Here is a 23204-nt window from a genome sequence, read left to right on the forward strand (position 1 = left end):
TGTTGTTGGGGCTTTTTTTTTTTTTTACTAATCCAAAAATATTTAAGGAATGAGAAACCTTCTGTCTAATTTGTAGATGTTACAAGAGAAACAAAATTTTTCATTGTTCAGCAGTGTCCTGCTACACTGCTAAGAAGTTGTTACCTCTTGTGGTTCTATTTCTGTCGGTTACATCAGTCCATCAAATATCCATCAGACACGGAGTTCTCCATAGCATAAGCACTGATAATCTGGTTTTAGACTTTTTCAGAGGCTCTACAAAGCCTATTTTCAGTGTGGCTTTTCTGAGTAGACCATGCCCGATATCATCATAGCATGATATGTTTATTCAGCTATTTGGTTACGCTTAAGAAAAGAAAGATACATATTTACTTAGGTGCTTTATTCTGAGTTTCAAAGAGGCAGAAATTCAGTGTTAATCATGATTTTGATACTGACTGAAAAGTCATGTTTATTTTCTCTGGTTTTATATTGATAACATCTATCTGGATAATTCTTCAGGATCTTTTGTATATTACTTAACAGAATGCATTTTCTAGAAATAAAGGCTTTTGCTGTTACTGTTTATTTTTCTATTGCAGAAAAATCTGCTAGAGATTGAAAAGAAACTGAAAGAATTAAAGCCTGGATCTAAGAATGAAGGCAGAGGAAAAAGAATACTTATTCAAGATATAGAGGATTCGGAAGGTGATGAAGAAAGAGGGGAAAATGCAGAAGAATGTGGAAGAAGCAGCAGAGATAGAAGTAATGTCATATCATTTCCTATTAATTTCAGCCTGAAGAAAAAGATTAAAATTACATTCACTGCTTAAAGTAGGCCTGAATGTATTGGGGTGTGATTAACTGCAGCACTGCTGAGGTGAGGCTGCTGGCATAGTTGGAACTCTTGGCTTCAGGAGAAAGTAAGGCAACAACAGCCATTGAGACTTGTGCTGTCAAGTTGTTTGGGGTTCAGCTGCATGTCTGGGCTCCAGCATGCCACAGAAAAACATCTTTGGGTTGGTTTCCACACTTTTTATTGGTACTTTAAGGTAATTTGGCAAGACAGCCGTGGCTTTTCTGTTTTCCACAGCCTATGTAACTCTGTACCTTGAAATTAATTGTCTGTTGTTTTTTCAGTTACACAAATGTTCTACTTACATGCGAATTACAGACTGTAAAGGCTGATTTAATAATGCACTATTTGCACAAGAGTTTAGGGAGAATATATCCTCAAAATCAGTTGTTATCCACTAAGTCTTCTCAGCAAATACCTTGGAAGAAAGGATGGATCATATCCCTAGCCCTACACATCAGTTAACTGGGGGTTGCTTTCCATTGGCAGTATTCAGATGACTAAGTGTCTTTTAGTTTCACAGGAAGACTCCCATCTCTCATCTGATGAAAGGTTAGGCTTTTAAACATAGGGAAGTTTGTCGACTGACATCAGTGTCATGTGTGTTCATGTTATCTATTTAAGTTTATTTGAGATTAAGGTGGCAAGCATCTTCATAGATTACTGTGTACTTTCACACAGAAACGGAAAATCACACGGAATTGTTGGGGCTGGATCGTCTCTGGACATCGTCCAGTCCAATCCCCTGCTACAGCAGGATGCCTACAGTAGATCTCAAGTGACAGTATCCAAATGGGCTTTGAATACCTCCAGAGAAGGAGAGTCCACAGCCCCTCTGGGGAGCCTGTCTGTCCCACTGCTCTGTCACCCTCACAGTAATGAATTTCATCCTTGTGTTTGTACAGAACTTCTTGTGTTCCAGTTTGTGTCTGTTGCCCCTCGTCCTGTCGCTGGGCACCACAGAAGTCTGGCCCCGTCCACTTCACTCCTGCACTTCAGATATTTACAAACAGTGATGAGATCACATCTTAGCCTCCCCTTCTGCAGGCTGAACAGCCCCAGGGCTCTCAGCTTTTCTTTGTGCAGGAGATGCTCCAGGCCCCTAAACATCTGTGTAGCTTTGTAGTTTTAAAGTTTCAAGTTTGTTTTAAAGTACATCTGGAAACAAATATGAAGTCAATTTAATTACTGAATAAATTTGATATCTTCTGTCAATAGCAGTAAGTAGATTAAGCATCTTAATCGTCTAGATTTACTTTCTATGTGATATTAAATTTACTTGCTAGTACCAGCTTAAGGTCCTTGTCATTATGACAGTACCAATCAGGTGTCTCTAACATGATTTGGAACCATTCTTAGATTGAAGAACATCCTCATATATCAGTCTTCTATCTTGTGACCTTGTTTTCTTTAACAAAATTGTTCTTCATGGGGGGATGTTGTTTAGGATTTGGTCGGGAAAACAATGTCTCTGCAGATGAATTACGTACTGTGGATGAATTACACACTGTGTTCTGCTGATCTTGACCAGGTAGAGTTGTTCCTCTGAAGTAATGACTTATGCCCTTAAGTAAAAGGAGGTATCCTCACAGTGACTGATTGACAGCCTTCCAAAACAAATAGTTGATAACACTCTTTGAGTTTCTCTTGTTGATTTTCTAAACAAATTTTATTAAGTGGATATAATATGTCTGTGATCATGCTTTCACTGTAATAGAAAGTTCATTTGCCACTGTGGCCTCGAGTAAGTGACCGTGTCTGTGTCCATTCTCCCTGTGGTTAGAAGCCTTATTGATGAGCTCTTCTATGAGAACGTTTGTCCACCTTGTTAACCATTATAATTGCCATTCTGCATTCCCTAATCCTCTTTTCAGTGTGCTTTTACATTTTATATTTTTTTATTTTTAGAATTGCGAATGTTGTGAAGAAGGAACTCTCACTTAGAAGTACTTTGTGTAATGCCTAGTAGTACTGGTCATACTGTCGTTTTTAGGCTCTATTGAAAACTCTGTGAGAAATTAGGTCACATTAAAATACACACTGTTGAAAAATAACTCTAGAATTGAATTTGTAGTGAACTTCCTGAAATCAAGAAAACCCCTCAATTACAAGGTCAGTGTAAATGTTGACCAGTAAGTTGTTTTCCATTCTTTATGACTACTTCTAAACAATCAGAGACTGGAATTGTTTGAGAAGTTTGTTCATTATGTGTTCTGGTTTAGAACAATCCAAGTTTCATTTCAGTTTCAGCTCCAGCAAGAATGTGTAATACAGGATAGTTTAACTGACACAGTGTTGTACAAAAGCAAAAAATATTATTATATATATGTATATAAAATATAAAAAAATTATTAAAGATTTATCTATCAAGATTAGGGTGATTCCAGTTGCCTTTATATATAGCTAGTCCAGAATGGATAAAAAAGATTGAAACTATTACTTGGCTTCATAGGAGGTGAATGCATTGTGAAGTGTACTTAGATATTTTGCTGTTCATTCTGCATTCCATTTCATTTTGTGCCATGCTCTGAAGGAGATATACCTTCTGTAGCTGAGAATTCATTTTAAGTGATGTAATCCATTGTGTAAACAAATGTCAAATATTCCTTTCAGGGCATTCGATAACTTTCCATTTTAAGTTGGTTCTTTTAGTGCTAACGTGGATTAAAATTCTTTTTTGATATGTTTAGCATTGCCACATTTTTGCTGGACAGAAATCTCAAATAAAAATAATAAAGCTTCATAAAAATGGAGGAAGGGGAAGTAGAACAGATTTTTCGTATCGTCGTTCCCATTGCAGAGTATCAGCTTACCGAAAAATAAACGTATTTCAAATCGAAGAGGCTGAGATGAATTCAGAGCTTTTGTCTATTAGACAGCAGAGAATCTAAAAGCTGACATACATAGGCAACAAGACTCCAGTAGTTCTACTGCATATGGCATGAATTGTTTTCAAAAATCTTATGCTTTCCCATCCTGTTTGGTTTAATTTGTTACGTTTCGTGCATCAAAAAATGTATTTTCATATTCTATCAACTTCAGAAGTTTAGTTTGAGTCATTTGAAATTATTCTAATACAGGAGGACATGAAAAACTGTTTGGCAGGCGAGCACATCAAGTTAAGGGAAGAGGAAAATCCAGCATTTTAATTAATTGTGCCAAGTGATAATTAAAAGAAAATGTTTGCAGAAGTCCCTTAATGTAACTGGTAATTTCAATAGTCAGGCTTTCCACTGAAATATGTATTTGAATGCTGGATTGGTAATCTGCTAATAATTCAGATGAATAAGGGATTTATGTATGTTAATATCCAATACTGTTACTCTGTGATTTTTTTTTTTTAATTAATGGTAATGGTGAAAATTGAACGATCTGAACTGTCTACAAAAGGCTCGTTGAACTTAGTTTAAATGAAGCCTTTTTGAGAATGTTGTATGAAATTTTATTCCTCCTACGGGAAGGAGAGAATTCTAAAATGTGTAACATCACTGCTTTATTGGTCGCGTGTTCTGATTTTAACCTGCAAAGATTTTGATTTGGTCATGGAAAATCGGTGTTGCTATTTTAATATTCAGTATTTAAAGAGTTAATTCCAAGGTGAGCTCTGTTCCATTCTGACACTGCAGAACAGGGGTGTTCCCTGGTGCTCAGCAGGGAGAAATGCGATTTCACAGGAATGCTTTCTTGGTATTCATTACAGATCACTGCTAAGTAGGAACTGTCCTGTGCTTTTTGAGGCAAATCAGTCTTTGTGAAATGCAGCTTTGTTGCGCTGTATTCTCTGGAAGTGCACCCCTCGTTTGGCATGGCAGTAGTTTCTTCTGATGATGCAAGCTCTAACTCAGCTGATTAACTTCCTTGCAGAAATTGTCCTGCCAGTAAGAGGCGAGGCGGCTCTGGGGAAGGCTGAGATGGGGAACCTGCTGAAAAAGTTTCACAGCAAAGGAGGTGGCTCCAAGTTGGACGGCAGAGAGACCGAGAAGCAGAAGGAATCAACTGAGAGCAGATTAAAAAAAGACGCAGCGGAGAAAAAATCACAGAAAACAGACCATGAAGGTGAAGCCAACGGTTATTTAAACAGCAACCAAACAAGTGAAAACCCTGAAGCCGGCCAGTCCTCCAGATCGCATGGCGCGGGGTCCCTGCCAGCTGGTTCTGCCCATTCAACTTCGCTTCCTCCAGCTGCTGCAAAACTGAAAAGTGAAGGAAATGAGTTATTTAAGAGTGGGCAGTTTGGAGAAGCTGTGCCCAAATACTCAGAAGCAATTGAATATGTCATCAGTGTCGGTAAGTGTGATACCTTACGCTTAAATTTAGAATTGTTGTTTATGTGATTTGAAGGAACTGCAGATGAACTAACCTAGCCTATCCCTGGATTTTTGGCACGAGTTACTGTGCAGTGAATACTTAGTCATTGCCACAAGAGGATAATTCACGTAATACAAAATGAGGAAGATGAGTGAAATACTCTTTTAACTTCTCGGGACAGAGATGTTTGCGTTTCTTTGTGTTTGAATAACTAAGTATTCTAGGTGACATAATAAAGGAAAGCTCCTTCCGGCTTTGCATCAAGAGCAGACTGCATCGCTGCAGTACAACTTACTGTGTACAAATGCTTTAATTCTTGAGTGTCATTTTAGTAATGGTCTTTGGTTGTAATTGTAACTTCTTTTAGGAGAACGAAGTCCGGATGATTTAAGTATCTTGTACTCAAACAGAGCGGCATGTTACTTCAAAGAAGGCAACTGCAATGACTGCATTCAAGATTGTAACAGGTAAATTGCAACCTTCTAAGCAGAGCAACAACATTCCTGATGATGATTAAACGTTTTATGTGATATCTTATTATTGTACTTTGAATCCCTGTATAATCTGACAGATGCATTTATTTGTTACATAAACATTCACGTGAAGCTTAGGGAAGGAATAACATTTATCTGACTTACAAGGCTTCTTGTATGCACAAGTATGTGTAGAAGATCTGCGTTTTTTATTATAACAGCAGGCTTCAGTAATGCTCACTAGTAACCTCTGTGTGCAATCTTAATTAATCCATAATGCTTATAATAATGTAGGAAATTATTTTGAAGCATTTGTGAGGTTCACATATCTGCTTTGTTTCTGTGTTGTTTTTATTTTTTAAATATATATTCAGCTTAGCTACAAGCAATGATTACAGTTAAGAAACTGAGCTAAAATCCTTCCTGCTTATTATGACTTTAAAGGATACGGGAATAAGAGATGACATGCCTTCAGTAACTTTCAAACACTGCCTTCAGCTAAATTATTAGTGTATTTCCAGATGTCTTTTGTTATATTTTCTTAAATAGGATAAAAACAAAGCTTAAATGGCAAAGAGTTTCTCAAGATGGTTGGGATACTTTAGATCTTTTAGTGGTTTTTTTTTTTTTGCATACTAGAAACCAACTGTTAAAAAATACACCTTATATCTAACTGGTTAACCACATTTGTTAAAGGAGATGCAGGAACATGGACAGCTGTCTGATAATAGATTCACACAGAGGGTGGTGACACACTGGAACAGGTTGCCCAAGGAGGTTGTGGATGCCCCATCCCTGGAGGCATTCAAGGCCAGGCTGGATGTGGCTCTGGGCAGCCTGGTGTGGTGGTTGGCAACGCTGCACATAGCAGGGGGTTGAAACCAGATGATCATTGTGGTCCTTTTCAACCCAGGCCATTCTATGATTCTACAATAAAACAAGATGGCATACTTAACAGCCAACAGATAACTCAGGAGTTTTCTATTATAGAAGAATTCAGCCAAAGTCAGTAATACAGTGATTTTGGTTTTTATATTCTTACTGAGTGAAAACTCATTTTCTCATTATTTTATCATGGCGTTCTTAATCTTGTGCATATTCAAGAACAAGTGATGCCTGCTAAGCATAAGAGAGATGGAAGTAATGTAGAAACTGGGAGGCAGAACAGCCAACCTGCAGAAAGTAGGCAGTGTCAGTTAAATTTACTCCAGGCAACACAATATAAGGGATGATTTCCAAATAAGTTGCTTGATTTAATCTAGTAAAACTCAATGTAGTGCTTACGCTTGTGGCATTAAAAGTATACAAATGTATTGGACATCTACTAAGTTTTAGCTGCATAAGGCTTAAAGATTTATGAAAAGCCATCTGTTGGATCACTCTTTGTGTCAAGTCTCTCATTTGGATATTTCTTGTTATTGTGAGTGAAGCAGGGCTCCTACACTAACTTCATTTTCCCTAATTTAATATGATGGTGTGGCTTGTTTTGTGAATGTATTATCTTTACTTTCTGCCCTGGGAAGAGTGTTGCATTCCCACCAAATGCAACACACATTTTCAAGGAATGTCTTCCACTCTAAATAATAATTGTGATTTTTCTGTCATTCTAAATACTAAGAGCCTGAATATTGTGTTAGTTTTTGTGTAAGCTACAGAATTGGGAGCATTTTTGCAAAGTTTTTTAAGAGCTGTGACATCACATGTTTTTGTATTTTTCAAATGCATTCATTAAGATAAGGAGAGTTGGAATGTTGGTATGCTTGTGAAACAGAAATTGGAAATCTTCGTGACAGAGATTGTTGTTTCTCCAGTTTTGTGGAGGAGTAATGGTGAAAAGCTAACTTAACAATAAGGAAGGCCAATAACATCCTGGGCAGTACAGAGAGGAACGTAGCCAGTGGATTAAGGGAAGTGATTATCCCTTGTACTCAGCACTTGTTAGACAGCAACTATGTTATGTTATTGTGTTGGATTTTGGTTTCCCTACTACAAGAAAGGTATTGATCAACTAGAATGAGTTCAGTGAAGTGTCACTGAGGGGGCTTTGGGCTTTTGGAACACTTGACTGGAGAAGCAGAGGGAGCTGGGTTTGTTCAGCTTGAAGAATGGCTTTGAGGGCTCCTAGCAGCAGGCAGCCAGGACCTATGAGGAGATCAACCAGAAGGTGGAACATGCTCTGGCGGTGAGTGTACTGTAGGAGGATAAGTGACAGCTGGCAAAAACAAACCCAAGAAGTTCTGGCTGCACATTGGAAGAAAAAAACATTTCCCAGTGGGGGACAGTGGGATGTTGTGACAGGCTGCCTAGGGTGCTTGTGCAGAAATTTCCCTGGAGCTTTTCAAAGCCTGACTGGATAAAGCTCTGAGCAACCTTTGTCTGATGTCAGAACTGACTCCACATTTAGCAGCAGGTCAGACTAGAGACCTTACTGAGTGTGAATTACCTTAGGATTCCATGACATCTAATTGCCCAGACTCACACTAATTTAAGTATTTTGGTGTTTATCTTTTTGTCTTATTAGCAAGGATCAGTGATTAGTAAAAAGTAATATTTAATTGATAAAGCTTTTGTGGCTTCATCAAGTTACTGGCAAAGCACTTGATGTTCAGAAGTTCTGATTGCACACTATCAGGGATTGAGGCACAGAAGAACAAGACAGGCAGAAACCTAAAAGGCAAAAGTAGACAGGGATATATTTGTTTTTCATTAAATGTGTTTTTACGTGAATATTTTCACATAAGGAAGAAGAATTAAAAATTGTGTAGGCAAAAGCACAATAGACTTGAAATTCTTGTAGGTCTAGGCATGACTTGAGAAAAACAACAGCTGTCATTTTGTTACTTTCATCACCAGGAAAGGAATAGTTCTGCAGGTGGAAGATGCGGATTTGAGTTGAGTAAGTTGTAGTAAAACCGTTTCTGACCTGCATTTCATTTGGGGCATTAATAATAAGCCACTCAACAGTGTCTTCCTGGGTTATATCACTGTAAGTCAAATCTGAAATCACACAGTTGTTCCACATAGTTGTGTATATAATGAAATAGTTGTACTACTATTATTTACTACTATTGTTTGCTTTTTTTCTGCTTTAACATCATATCTCTTTTGTTTTTTCCAGAGCTCTGGAGCTTCAGCCATTTTCCCTCAAGCCTCTCCTACGACGAGCAATGGCGTACGAGTCTATGGAGCGGTATCGACAGGCATATGTTGATTACAAAACAGTTCTACAAATAGACAGCAGCATACAAGCAGCAAATGACAGTGTTAATAGGTAAATGCACTTTGTACATTTTCTACACATCAGTCCAAATAGAGGAATGTAGTTCCGTTTTGCCTGGGAGTACATCCTTTCTGCATTTATCCCACAGCAAGGTCATCACAACTACTGTGTTAGAACTAGAGGACTGGCTGTTTAATTTTGTTGTTTTCCCACAGCTTAACAGTTGCCCTCTGCAGCACTTTTTTTTTTTTTTTTTAATTATAATATTAAAAGCCTTTTGGTTTTTTTGGACTGGCACTCCAACTTCTTTCCTAACTTGTATCTGATATCATGCAGAGCAATATTTTAAGTCCATACCTTTTCTCTGCCGTTTCTGTTTCCTTAATTTACTAGCACTCTTTATGTGGCAACTAAGATTTATGTTAGGTGTGAATTCTTCAGTATGCTGCAGTTGAGCACTAGAGCAGCTTGTTGCAGTGATTGGCTACAAAGCTTAGAGACATAAAAAAAAAAAAAAAAGGAACATAACAGATTGCTTGGAGATACATTACACTATCTTACTGTAAGATACTATATATAATCGTTCATTATTATGATAGTGTTGTTACAATTTTATTCTCATTAACATGTTGAAAGTACGTAAGTGCACAAATGACAGGATTTTCATGTTGATTTTCTTTCCTTTTTCTTTTTATTGGACAAAAAAATACTTAGGAAAGCAGAACAGACATTAATTGTTGAGCAGGACCCCATGTTTCTGCAACTTTTTGCAATGGAATCTAGTTCTTTCCTTCTTAAGGCTAGGTAATGAGTGTCTATGTTTTTCTTTATGCTTCAATGAAGAGGCAATAATATTTTTAAGTTCTGCTTGTTTAAGAAGAGACGTCCAAAGGAGATCATGAAACTTTACTGTCTCCTCTTTGTAGTCGTATTTTTGATTACACAACAAATTGTTGCTGATCTCCTGGATCTGCATTGATAATAGACCATTTGGTTTGCTGAAGTAACTTCCTGTCTTGGTATCTCTACAGCTTATCAGACTTATTATACCTTTTTTTTTTTTTTTTTTAATCTTCTTGGCTTATTTATCTGCAGATATTCTTTTTTTGGTTTCTTCTGACAGTGACTTGTAACTTGCTTAGTAATAAGCTTATTTCCTTCTTTTCCCTTAACATTCTTCCTTTTCTCCTCTCTAGGCCTTCCTTATGTTTTTAGCTTCACTGCTCATTATTCTTTCCTCCCTGGCAACCCATCACCTTATTTCAGCTGCTTCTTCCTTCTTGTCTTCTCTTCTGCTGGTAATTAATTTTTGCTTGCAAATTCTTACTTTCTTGAGCGTGGACCTCCTGCATTACTGAATTTTTAATATAAATTATTTTTGAGTATTTTATTGCTTGTAAGTTAACCTGTAATCGATGACCAAACTATCAGTTTTTATTTCTGAAGTGATACACCTTGAAAAATGACAATAACAAAGAATTGTAGGTACTGTACAGCCCTTTAACTTTGTGGGACAACCTCAAAATAGATCTTTGAATTTTTTAGAAATGTCAGGTCTTAACAACCTGCTTTTACTGAAGGATTTATTTGTTCTTGAGTTTCTGGAGGAAACTGGATGGCGATTGTGTAGGAAACTGACAGAAAACCTCATCTTCCTACTTCTGTCTGAAAGTGGGCTCACTAAATCTTGTTAAGGCTAATCTTGCTGTGTTTACCTGCTAAGCGGCCTTTCAAAAACTCCTAAAACCTAACAGCTGTTCAGTCTGATACTTGAGATTGTTCTCATGTTAAAAATGAGTAGAATTTTTAAGATAGAGCCTTTACCTGCTGTTTTACAACCAAAGTAAAATAAGAAAGAATATATTTATTTTTCTGAAAAGTCAACTGAAAACAAGCATAAAGAACTGTGTGTTTATCACAGTTAGATGATTTTCAGTTGTGTCTTTCATGCTGGACAGTATGTTCATGCGTTTCCATTAATTAAATTGAAATGTCATTCCACTTCTCCCAATTCTCAACAGAATTATTCTGTTATTTTCTGTGAGAAGAACCAGAAAAATAAACAATCAACTTTTTAATAAAAAGTGTACAGTTTTATTCTCTAATAACATTACCAGAGTAAATCTTAGGGCTGTCTAACTTATGACAGTGTGCCACATTTTTCTTAACACTTGCATTCACAGAATCACAGAATCACAGAATTGTAGGGGTTGGAAGGGACCTCCAGAGATCATCGAGTCCAACCCCCCTGCCAAAGCAGGTTCCCTACACCAGGTAGCACAGGTAGGCATCCAGGCAGGTCTTGAACATCTCCAGAGAAGGAGACTCCACCACCTCCCTGGGCAGCCTGTTCCAGTGCTCCGTCACCTTGCTGTAAAGAAGTTCTTGCGCATGTTTGTGCGGAACTTCCTATGCTGCAGTTTCTGGCCATTTCCCCTTGTCCTGTCTCCACTCATCATTCAAATGATGCTTAAAAAAACCCTAAAGCTTTAGTAGAATAAGAACAAAACAGAATTTCTCTGTCACCCTATAAAATACTGCTTATTAATCACCCAGATAGAGGAAAGCCCTGGAAGGGTATATGCAGTTAATACAAAGAAAAATGTTCTTGTTCACTTGGAAAACAGATTAAATAGCTAGATCATACACAGAATATCACATTTTGTAGTGTTAAGAACTTATTTTCAATACCAAATGGTATGTTTCATGCAGCATATAGCGCACATGTTTCATGCAACATAGCACATAAAATCATGTGCTGTATAGCTCTACAAACAGTGCTTTTATTCTGTGTTATTTTTTAAAATGCTGTGTTAATTTACAAGCAGTGTCTGCCTGGGCTGCCCAAGTTGTCCCTGCTTGAGCAGGGAAACTGGACCAGATGGATCCAGAGATCCCTTCCAACCTTAACCACACTGTGGTTCTGTGAAATAATATTAGGAGTGCTGCTTCTTGTATTGGTTCTTCTTTTGGATCCTAATAGGAAAATAATTTGGTGCCAGCTGCTTCGGCTCCAGCTGGTGTATTGCACTGAGGAGTTTTTTACTTTATAGCCGTTATTATTGAAACTTTTATAAAGGAAAAAACAAGGAAGGAAACTTTATCTGGGTTGTTAGTGCTCATTTTGTCTCATTTGAGTCACATTTAGGGTTACCAGATTTTATTTTATTTTTTGGCAGATAATTAGCGTAGGGTGTTTTCTTGCACTACGTTAGATAGAAATGCATCTAATATGCAAATTCAATTCATTGATTTACAGAGTATCAATTTGACTTGCTTTACAATTATGAAAGCTTTTCTTTGCTAAAGTAGACATCAGAGTAGCTACCTCTTGGCTCCTAAATTAATGTTGTTATTAGAAGGCTTTTATATCACTTGTATTACTAGCATTCTCATCATATGTTAATAGTAGCTTGATTGGGCTTTTTTTTTGTTTGTATGTTTCTTTTTTAAATCACTATAAAAGTTGCAAGAAAACCATGAATTCTTTATTCATGCTTGTTTAGGTCTTTCTCCAAAACCTATCACAGAAATGGGAAACTCCCAGTTAACTGTATTCTGTACTGAACCTCTCATGTGTAGAAACAGATGATCTGTAATCTGTTGGTTAAAGAGAGACTGAACAGTTTGAATATACTTTTCTTTGCATTTTTAAATGGTGATGAAGAATAATCCATTGAAGAATTTTTGACTGCTGTAAGAAGTGTAATTTAGTAAGTAATTTGGGAGCTGTACTGGTTGTTTAGAAAATACTTTTGTGAGAGAGAATTGTATTTTGTTTGACATGGGCAAATTTAGGTACCATGCTTATGTCTCAGGACGTTGTTTTTTACTCTTGTTTCAGATAACACCAATGAGCTACTGAGAAAACTAAGCAGCATAGATGTCTGTTTCCCCTCCCCCTTTCTTTACTGCATGTTTGAGGCAGCACTTAGAGCTTGGTTGCAAAATCTGACATTTGCTTTTATAGATCTGGCTGATGTCAGTGTCCTGTCTCCTACATACCAGCATAAGTACTCTGAGTTAAAAAGGGAAAAAGTCTAAATCAAATAAATAAATTCAGTAGTGTTGACTACCAAGACAGTTGTTGTTGTTTTTTCAATAATCTTAAGGATAATTGTTCAGTTTTGTGTTTGTTTTTTCTTTTTTTAATTGGAACATTGCATTATTTAATTTGTAAGTTATTAAAGCATGAATTAAGTGTATGAAGAGTCATGTTGATGGGGCTTTTCCTTTTCAGAATAACGAAGACTTTAATTGATCAAGATGGTTCTTGTTGGAGGGAAAAACTGCCTCCGATTCCAGTTGTTCCTGTTGCTGCTCAGCTACACAGGTGGGATGGAGGCAACTTTACTTCAGAGGCTAAGCCAAGCAGTCCCACACATATCAACAAAGAAGAACAGTTGCAGATGAATCGTATGTATAGCTAATGCAGATAAGTATGTACTAGAAAATACTTTTAACCAAAAAATGGAATAAAATGTAGTAAAGAAATGACTTTCGAAAAATATTTATTGGAGAACTTTGTGAGAAGTCAGATTAGATGATCTTTTATGTGATTAGGTTTGATGCACTTTATAGAGCCACAGTTATGGTAAATGTTTTTTGGAGGCCAAATGATGCAGTGTAGTTTGCAGCAGGTCATTTCTAAGGTGATATAAAATATAGCAGAAATGCTCATCAGCATTGTGTTGAGTCCTATCACAGGTGTCACTGGTTTGCCTGACCTCAACATACAGCAGCTAGAACAGTTCTCTCCCCCCCAAAAAATAAACTAGACAGAAACCCACCCTAAGTATCATAAGCAGCTGCATAATCTGTAGCCATCATTTAATAGTTGATAAAAATATTACTCAGCTGTTCAGAACAGAACAAGTAGGCTTCTGTGTGGCCAGCATGTAGTGAAATGGACTACAGAAGAAAAATTCTGATTTTTTTTTTACTACAGAATTTAATTTCAACAGTGGCTATTCAGTAAGCACTCTTAAGAAATGTTGGTTCAGAGTCTTTTCATGTATGCACTGAGTCCTTACCTTCAGTTAGGACACTTTCTTCCCTCTGATTTTTTCCTTTTGGTGGAGTTTTTATTTTTCTTGCTCCAGTAAATCAGGTGAAGGAGCCTCTCCAATTCTGCTCTTATTGATATTAAATCCTCTTGCAGCGGCCTTAGCTGTATCATTTTTGAAATTTCCTTCACTGCTAATTAAGTTTAAATAAGGTTCCCTTATGTGTTTTATGACTATGTGAAGAAAATAAGCACTGAAGATCACAGAATTATAGAATGGCTTGAGTTGAAAAGGACCACAAAGATCATCTGTTTTCAACCCCCTGCTATGTGCAGGGTCACCAACCACCAGACCAGGCTGCCCAGAGCCACATCCAGCCTGGCCTTGAATGCCTCCAGGGATGGGGCATCCATATCTATCCTTGTTTAACAGAGAGGAGAACGTACCGCGTAATTACATTGCTGGCCTAATATGTAGCAGTGATAGAGCTGTCTCTCCACAATCAATTATTGCATTAATGCATACCTTCAAATAATCTGTACTCTTGGGCACTATGGATTTAAAGACCTTAGTGCTATCTGAAAGGTCATCCTTAAACTTATTTATGCTTGATGGAGAGCAACAGACAGCTTATGCGCACATGCATTTATGAGAATTTGACTTTTTTATTGAGAACTAAGTGTGGTTCTGGAAAACTTGAATGGTGTAGTTTATGAATAATTAGAGTAATAGCATATATAGAACAATGGTAATGCTACAGGAACTTAGTTTTTTGTTTAAGGAACATGAAGGATGTCAATGTATATTTCAAGCTCAATTAAATTCATAAAAGTTTTACTCTACTTTTTAAAATGTTCAATGACTGGAGCATTTCAGTTAGTTGTGCATATTGTTACGGATTTATCACTTAAGGATTGGACAGTTTAGCATTTATTTTTGAGATGAAGTAGAAAACTGATATTTGACACAAATGTGTTGCTATTAAGAAAATTTTCAAGCTAAGCTTTTATATTTATGCTGCAGTGGTTGTACTCTGGGCTTTTTCTGTTATCAGGGAGTACAATTTGTTGGTTTTTTTTAATTTCATTTTAACTTAACTAGGTTAACTAGGAACGATTAAATTTACCTCTCTACAACATTGTATAACTTTGTGAAGAGAGAGAATTTGAAAATTATCATAAAGATACAAAGATAGCAGTTCCTTAGATCATGTTTAACGTGTTCTGAGACTTTACTGTTAGCCATCACTGTCTCCACAGAGTGTTTCTGTGGGATTTTGACATAAAACACTTCTCAGTCTACTTCAAGGGACTTGAAAGTGCAATCAGGCTTGGTTGTCCATAGCAAGCATTAAAATTGTGGTCTAATTCAGAAGCACGTGCAACAAATGATGTGGAAGGAAAGATAATTACGAAAGAAGAAAGCATTTATATATATATGTATAGTTTGGTGTTTTCCAGTTACTTAAAATATCTTTATCATAAAAGTCATTAACAGAATATTGTTGATGTCTCACTAACCCCAGTGATGTGATTCTCACTGTCAGTTTATCATAGGCATTGTGATGGATTGGTTTCTTGCAGAAAGAATATTAGGTAACATAATGGCCTTTTTGGTGTGATGGTGAAGAACTAGAAGGCTTTTAATGCTACTGATTACATTTCTACTGCTGTAAATAAAGCCAGTATTTCAGTGGTTCATCCCTCTGTACCACAAAGAGCAGGTTGAGAGGAGAAGATGAAAGCAGAGTTGTCTGTCGCATTCACATTATTTTCAGCAAAAATAGTTACCTTGGTGTATTAAAACTTATGTGTTATGTCAGGTGTGTGTATGTAGGTTCATACCTTTCTTAGAGCATTGGGAAGATGTGGGACAGAAATTGGAATGTGCAAACTGATAAAAATACTCCAGAAGGCAGGCAGTTATTCTTGGTCTGGGTAGATGATTCAGTTACCTGTAATGAACCGACCTGCTTACATAACACTGTGATCCTTTCGTTATGCAGGTGAGAAAGCTGAGGAAAAGTTCAGGACATTAAAAAGTGAAGGGAATGATTTTGTGAAGAAGGGTAAATATGATGAAGCTGTCAATAAATACAGTGAATGCTTGAAGTTAAATCCCAAGGACTGCACAATCTACACTAACAGGTAAAGATCTGAAATCTAACCCCACTTTGTGGGATAATAACGCTTACATTTTCGCACTGAAAATAAGGATTTTGCATCACTTCAACCTCTTTTGTAAAGAAAGGCTTTTTTTTTTTTTTTTCCACTTGATGAGCATTTCTAGTAACAAAATTGATATTTGGTTAAACCATGTTGTCTTCCAAGCAGGGCAAGTATTAATGTCAGTGATGTTTATATAAAGATTTTAAGATGTCTGTAAAGTAACCGAAGTAAAAGTTATAATTAACACAGCATTTTGCAGAACATTGTGAGAATATTGACTTGATATTAATTACAAACTAAGGTGCAGTTGCAGTGTACCAAATAGAGAGAATAATAATTTAGAGAAAATGTGCGTACTGAAAAGATAGAAGTAGAAGCATCGTCACACAGCAGCATTATTTTAAAGGTTGACCTAATTCTTTGGCATAATTCTTTATGCTGTAATCTTGTCAGCTTCCTCAAACTAAGAAGGATTTTACTAGGCCCAAACCTGAATAGAAGACTTCCAAGTAATAATTAAGTACAGAAAATGGTATTGCTTATTTAATCTAGAGCACTTTTGTACTCAGAGTGTCTTCATAGAATCTGTATTACATACATTACTATACTATCATATTAAGCTAAAATAGACTGCTTTTAAAGTACTTGTATACCTGCTTAGCTTCAAGCATTACTCATACCTGAATTTTAACTGGAATTGGCCCTAAGTCCATCCAGTGATGTCATTAATACTTACTGATTTTGATGTATTGAAGGAAGAAAAGATGTACTGTAAGGGAAAAACAACAGCATATTGATATTGTGTGAAATACTGTAATAAACATTACAGAGAGTCAGATGCTGAGGGCATTATAGTACACTAGAATTTACTTATATTGCAGTGTATTCTGTTTTTCTGTGTTAGAGCTCTCTGTTACTTGAAACTGCATAAATATGAAGAGGCTAAGCAAGATTGTGATCATGTTCTTCAAATAGAAGATTCTAATATTAAAGCTTTTTACAGAAGAGCACTAGCATACAAAGGATTACAGGTGAGGAAAAAGAACATGGCAGATATCCTTAAGTACTTCTAAACTTGCTTATCCTCTTCAAAGGCAATCATCAGGTAATTAAGTCAATGAACATAAGCAAAGTATGCAGTGCTGATGATGTATTACTGTGTAAAGCATTAGGCATATATAGAATATAAATATTTTTTGAACATAAAGATCTGCATGTTGATTTACAATAATTTGAGAAAAGAAGGAATATTGGAATAAATAAGCTTTGAAGAAAGGCAGTTAAGCAGGTTTAAACTCTGTTATAGTGTTCTAGTTTACCCCTGTGTGTCCCAGTCTATTTTTTTTTGGCAAGGTGTTCACTGTATCTTAGCTGATTACATACAGATTCTCTTCAGATCTGCCTTCATCTGTTCAAACCAAAATCTCAAGCTGTCTTTTGGCACCTGCACATATTTGAGTGCTTGTCGTATTAAACCAGGACTCTAATTATCTTCATTCTCTTCTACTTTCCTTCTCCAAATGCATTGGAAATCTTTGTCAGTGATTTCCTTTCTCACTCTGTGGGCAGTGTGGGGATTCAGCCTTTGCCTTTCCATCAGCACACTGAAGTTGTTGTCATCACATGAGGCACGGCGCTCATGGATTCTTTCAGAACTGAGCACCTAGGGACTCTCAAGATGGCCAGATGTAGGGATGAGGGAGTGGTAATGCTAGGGAAAGCAACAGAGGTGATCTAGGACTGACAAATGACTTTGTAACAAAAGATAGTAAGAGCCAGATGCATCTATTTTGTCAAGATGTAACTTAGCTGGAAGGTGTTGTTTATAAACAAGTATTTATATCACAAAAGCTGCAGTGGAATTTAATGATTTTTATACACTCACTGAAATGTAGTTCAGGAAAGATCAGGATAAAGGTGGTACTTGTTTGCTGAATTAGGCCTATAACACAGGATATGGGACTGGACTGTACCTCCTACACCCGATAGCCCAGGATGCAGTTTAAAACCTAGGAGAACTGGTTGTTTGCTGGCCAATGTGATCATTATCAGAAGTCTGTTCTGGAACCTCATTTCTCTGTAGTTGTGAATATTCAAATGTTTCAGCTCAAATAGCAGCTGTTTGCTGAAGGAGGCAAGCTGTCCCCTTGCTGCATTCATTTGCAGAATTCTGATTCTTTGACTCTTCTTTCATGATACAGCAAACCTTGGTTCACTCGCAGACTTCATGCAATTTCTCTGCACCTTGAATGCAATTAATTGGTATTGAACAAAATATTCTGGATAGAAAAGAGAATGTCTGTCTTTTGCACTGGTGGTTTCATAACTGTTGAGAAGCTGAGGAAAGATGTCAACTGATGATGCAACAGAGGATTGTTTTTTTAGGGTTTGTTTTCTCTTCTGTGATAATATGACCCTTAATAACCTTGAGACACTGATTGAGAGCAGAGGAAATAGTAGCTCCCTCACTTTTCTGTGCACAGTCTTTTGCTATCTGCTGTTACATTTACCCTTATTTTCAATATTCAGCTCCCAGGATAACTTGGTTCATTCCATGCGGTTTTTCAGCCTTCCTCAGAACTGATGCTGCTCTGAACTTTGTCTCTCCAGAAAGTTTAATATACAAATGCATAATACTGAAAGTCAAATCTTGAAATGAAAGCATGAAATAAATGACAAGACTGATTCTGGAAGAATTGTGTCCTAATGTCACTCTATCTTTGTATTGGTCCTTCTGTATTTATCCTAGAATTCATCATCATGTAATCTCAGTCTTCCCAAGTATTACCAGGAATTTCTTTGTGTGTCAGCCCATTTGAGATGAGCTATTGAAATGGTGCCCAGGAAGTTAAGGCATAGTTTTAATTTAAGTTTAATTAGGCCTACTGTCAAAGTACACAAACTGCTGAAGGAGTTGCATTGAGAAGGTATTAAAGTGTTAATTATAGTTAAAAGCAGCAATCTCCAGTAATCTATTTTCTAACACAGGGAAATGTTTTTCAGAGCATAAATTAATTCATACTATATATTTAATAAGAAAGTATTTAGACAGAAAGTATTAAAACTCATCCTTGGCTTGCTTTTTTTTCTTCCTTTATAAATTACACTGCATTTAGATTATTTTTGTCTACTTAATGTCAAGATTTCAGCATTTCTATTTCTCTTAACAGTAAAAGACAATACGATAATTGTAATTTATTTTTCCCATGGTGTGTTTATGAAAAAAAAAATTTCCCTTTTACTTACAGAACTATCAAGCCAGCATCAATGATCTCAAGAAAGTTCTTCTAATAGACCCAAATGTTCTTGAAGCAAAAAATGAACTAGAGGAGATAACCCAGCTGCTCAGCCTCGGCAGTGCTGCTGTCACTGACTGTCAACAAAAGCAAAGGAAGAAAATAACCATACAAGAGGTATATCTGTTCATTTTTACAAGCAGGCAGTACAGAAGCCATACATTTGCAAACATAATACCAAAGCATTTGGGTTGTAATTCTTAGCTCTACACCTGCTTTAGGCAGAGTTGTATTTTTAACATATTGGAGGATGCTCACATACAATGTGTTCATCATCCACTCTGTTCTGCTTCGAGGTGCATTCGGAACCACAGCAGAAATGAAAAAAGTACATTTAGACAGCAAGAAACTTCAGCATGTGCTCCTTATAATCAAAGACTGTTTAGATTTTGAAATAGTAATTCTACAGGATATGGCTGTCCAAGAGCAGCCTTGCTTTTGAAGTCTGAGCTATTCTAGCAACCTCTGGCAAAGGTTGTCAGCAACATGCCAGCTGTTCTTGTGCTGGTAGTAAAGCTACTGGTATGAAGGATCCCTCCTTAAAAAGCAGTGGTACAGGTGGACTATCTGCAGAGTCTGGCAAAAGAAATGTGTGATTTAATATTACCTATTGGATCAAAATAATAGCTTTCCACAGTTTTTTGAATTAAGTAGTGAAGGGATTTTCTCAGTCACCTGATGTTTTCAATTGTAATTTCAGTAGTCCTTTAAGAATGTTTTTTTTTACCCTTCCCTGTTTAAAATACATAGTTTCCAGTCTATGCTATTAAACTGAGACTGTAATTTGGATTGTGCAATTTCAAAATGATGGTGTAATGGAAATGGTGGTTACTAACACAGCAACAACTTGTTTTATTGATATATTTCCCAGTGTCACAAGTTTGTGGGATTTGATGTAATGGTGTAAGCTGGGAATAGCGTTAGTTAAGCTGTGAGTTGTGACAAAGGGACTGAGAGTGTTCAGAGGAGCTCTGGGCAGTGAATGCAGTGTTTGGAGACGACTACATTACCAGCAGAGGTAATTCTTGCAGGGCTGGGGCAGGAAGCATTGATGTTTGCTGTTGTAATTGCTGCTGCCACTTTAAGACACCATTCCTTGTCTAACCTACGTGGGAATGCCATGAAAGCAGTATGCAAAGAAAATGAAGGAAAATGTAATTAGAAAGAGATTTATCATTATTATTCCATTTTAATCAAGCTATAATTTTATAGAAGACAGCTAGATATCTCCCTTGACACTAAGGATTATTTAAAAATAAAGCAAAAGCTCTATAAGCCCAATGCCTGCGGAAATGACTAAGCTTGCTCCCAGCACAGCACTGTAATGTGTACTGCTGCATCTTCAGATTTTCAAAGGCCTGACATGAAGTTTTTGGAGAGACCCTGTTCAGTGAGGTGTAGTGGTAGGTTTGTACTGACTCCACGGCTCCTAAAAGTTTGAAGCGGACTTTAGTAAAAGTAGTTACGTAGTTGTAAATGTGGTTGGCACTGCAACAGGTTGTCCAGAGGTGTGGTTGATGCCCCATCCCTGGAGACTTTCAAGGTGAGGCTGGATCAGGGCAACCTGATCTAGGTGTGGTGTCCCTGTTCATTACAGGGAAGCTAACTAGATGGCCTTTAAAGGTCCCTTCCAATTCTAAGGATTGTATGATAGTGGAACTCAAGGCTAATTTTCTAGCAACTGATTGATGAAGCTCTGCACAGAGCAATCTGTGCCATCTGGGGAGAAGTGGCAGTGCAGGCAGTTAGACCATGATAAGCCTTCTACTTCCACGGCAAGTTACAAACAGCAACCTGATGCAACTGCTGTGTGCCTGTGCTATTCTGAAGTCACAGCAATGAAATAAAGCTGTAAATGAAAAGCATGTGGAAACTAAACTTCAGTTCTGCAACTTCACATTTAAAATATGTATCCCTATCCCTAGCTCTCTTCCAGTGTGCTTCATTTCTCTTTCTACAGTGGAATGCCAGGCAGTGAGAAGAAATGCAAAATACAGACTTTTGACTAAGAAACCTTTAAAGATAAACAAGGGATGTACCATTCTGGGGGGAAGAAGGACACAGAGGAACAGAGGAGCCTTTATGAAGAGTAAAGCCTATAAAGAGAAGCCTTTGTGAAGAGTGAAATGCCAGCTTTAATTTAGCGATGTTATTGTTGAATGTACACGTGCCATGTATGGAATTAATGATTTGATGCCATTTCTTTTGTGAAGGTAACTGATGAACAGGAAGAGGGGCAGCTTGTGACATCAGAAGACGTTGTGGCTGACGATGTCTGCTCTGAAGAAGCAGTTCAGAAGAGTGTGCCATCAAAGACCTGTGAAAAACTGACGATTTCTGAACCATCCAATGCCTATGACTTTGGTCAGATTGTAAATGCAGTGAACACCAATAAGGATCAGTCTGCTTGTGCAGATCTTCTAACAATTACTGATCCAAAAAAACTGCCAATGCTGTTAAGTAACAAGCTTGAAGGAGAAATCTTCTTGATTTTCATCCAGTCATTGGAGCATTACATCCTTGGAAAAGATCCTGGCCTTGTATATCAGCATCTTTTCTATTTGAGCAAAGCAGAAAGATTTAAGGTAAGAACTTAGGTTAAATGAGTACTTCAGTCAAACAGAAATTTAGGAGTTTCATATTTCAGTAGGAAATGATTGCTGTATTTCTGTCAAATGCTGTGATCTTCAGTTGCCTGTGCTGATTATAACCTAATCTGTTTTCTCAGGTGGTGTTGGCTCTTCTCAGCAAAAACGAAAAAGAACAGGTTCAGCGACTGTTTGCTTTGCTCACGGAAAACCAGAATCATCAATACTCTTTGGAAGAACTTGACAGCCTTAAAAAGGTGTATGAACTTTAAGAACTTAAGGTTTATTTGTTGTGTGGTTAGAGCTGTCAGTTGTAAGATGTCAGTACAACTCTGCAAACACGCAGGGGTTGAAGTGGATCTCTACATGGACTGTCTGAATTCTGTTTTAGTTTGACAGCATACACGTATTTAAAACTTGCTGCTCTTTTTTTTCTTTTTAGTTGTATACAGTTTTAGTCTAGAATTTAATGCATGTCTTTGTGTTCAGTTACGGAGTTTGTGTCATCCTGATTTTGTTTAGACATGGAAATATCTATTTTGCATTTATATATAGCATGAAATACCTTGGTGGTACAAAGGAAGCACGCTTTCAGTCATCACTTGTTCTATCACCTTGTGGGTTGTATGTTCTCGTGGTAAGGAAGCACCTTCAAGACAAACAGATCCATTAACGATAGCTTTGCTATAAACAACTTACAAGTATAAACATTTTTCAAATAAACTGCACAGCCCATCTGTTTCTTCGCCCCCCCAGCCTGTACAAAACAGATGTAAATATTTTTGGTGCTGTACAGAGATGAATGAATAATATATTAGCTTGTCATGGAACACTTTGGCTCAAAATAATTAATTATTAACTAAATGGGTATGTTTTTTTAATGACAAACGAGTAAGTTTTAGTGCACAGAGAATTTTGTTTTCTGTGTGCACGGAAGGATTGCTAGTTTGCACAGCTTTTAAGGGAACAAATGGCTGCATCTAACAATTAAAATGTTTAACTCCGAGTCTGTAATCAGATTACTTAAAATACCAGCTATTGCTGTTTACAGACGAATTCATGAGGCTAAAACTAAGGCTATTTGGTGGACCAGCAGGGTTTTTGTTTTCTTTCAGGCAGTACTTCTGTTTTGTATTTCATTGTGACAAAGCTCCCATTTTCAAGATGAAGCATTAAAACTTTTCACATGCCCCAATGCCTTCTTTGCACATTTAATATAAATTATATCATACTCACAAGTGCTGCAGAAGTATCATCAAGGATGTTGTTCCAGTGAAACCTTTTCTCAGGTTAATTAAAAAAAATAAATA

At 37.0% G+C, this 23204-nt stretch overlaps 1 protein-coding gene across 1 annotated transcript in view; it reads left to right on the forward strand.

Moving 5' to 3' along the window:
- The window catches only part of SPAG1 (sperm associated antigen 1), a 36965-nt gene extending 13761 nt beyond the window's left edge, over positions 1-23204 (forward strand). The window contains exons 10-19 of the mRNA XM_042870216.1: positions 582-744; positions 4700-5122; positions 5511-5610; positions 8735-8887; positions 13077-13252; positions 15848-15989; positions 16915-17041; positions 19259-19423; positions 21520-21891; positions 22035-23204. Of these exons, the coding sequence (XP_042726150.1) occupies positions 582-744; positions 4700-5122; positions 5511-5610; positions 8735-8887; positions 13077-13252; positions 15848-15989; positions 16915-17041; positions 19259-19423; positions 21520-21891; positions 22035-22166 (1953 nt within the window). The 3' untranslated portion in view covers positions 22167-23204. The remainder of the gene's footprint in view (positions 1-581; positions 745-4699; positions 5123-5510; positions 5611-8734; positions 8888-13076; positions 13253-15847; positions 15990-16914; positions 17042-19258; positions 19424-21519; positions 21892-22034) is intronic.

Source organism: Lagopus leucura, unplaced genomic scaffold, assembly GCF_019238085.1.
Source record: "Lagopus leucura isolate 7727_CA_CO unplaced genomic scaffold, USGS_WTPT01 Super-Scaffold_100002, whole genome shotgun sequence".
Taxonomy (NCBI): domain Eukaryota; kingdom Metazoa; phylum Chordata; class Aves; order Galliformes; family Phasianidae; genus Lagopus; species Lagopus leucura.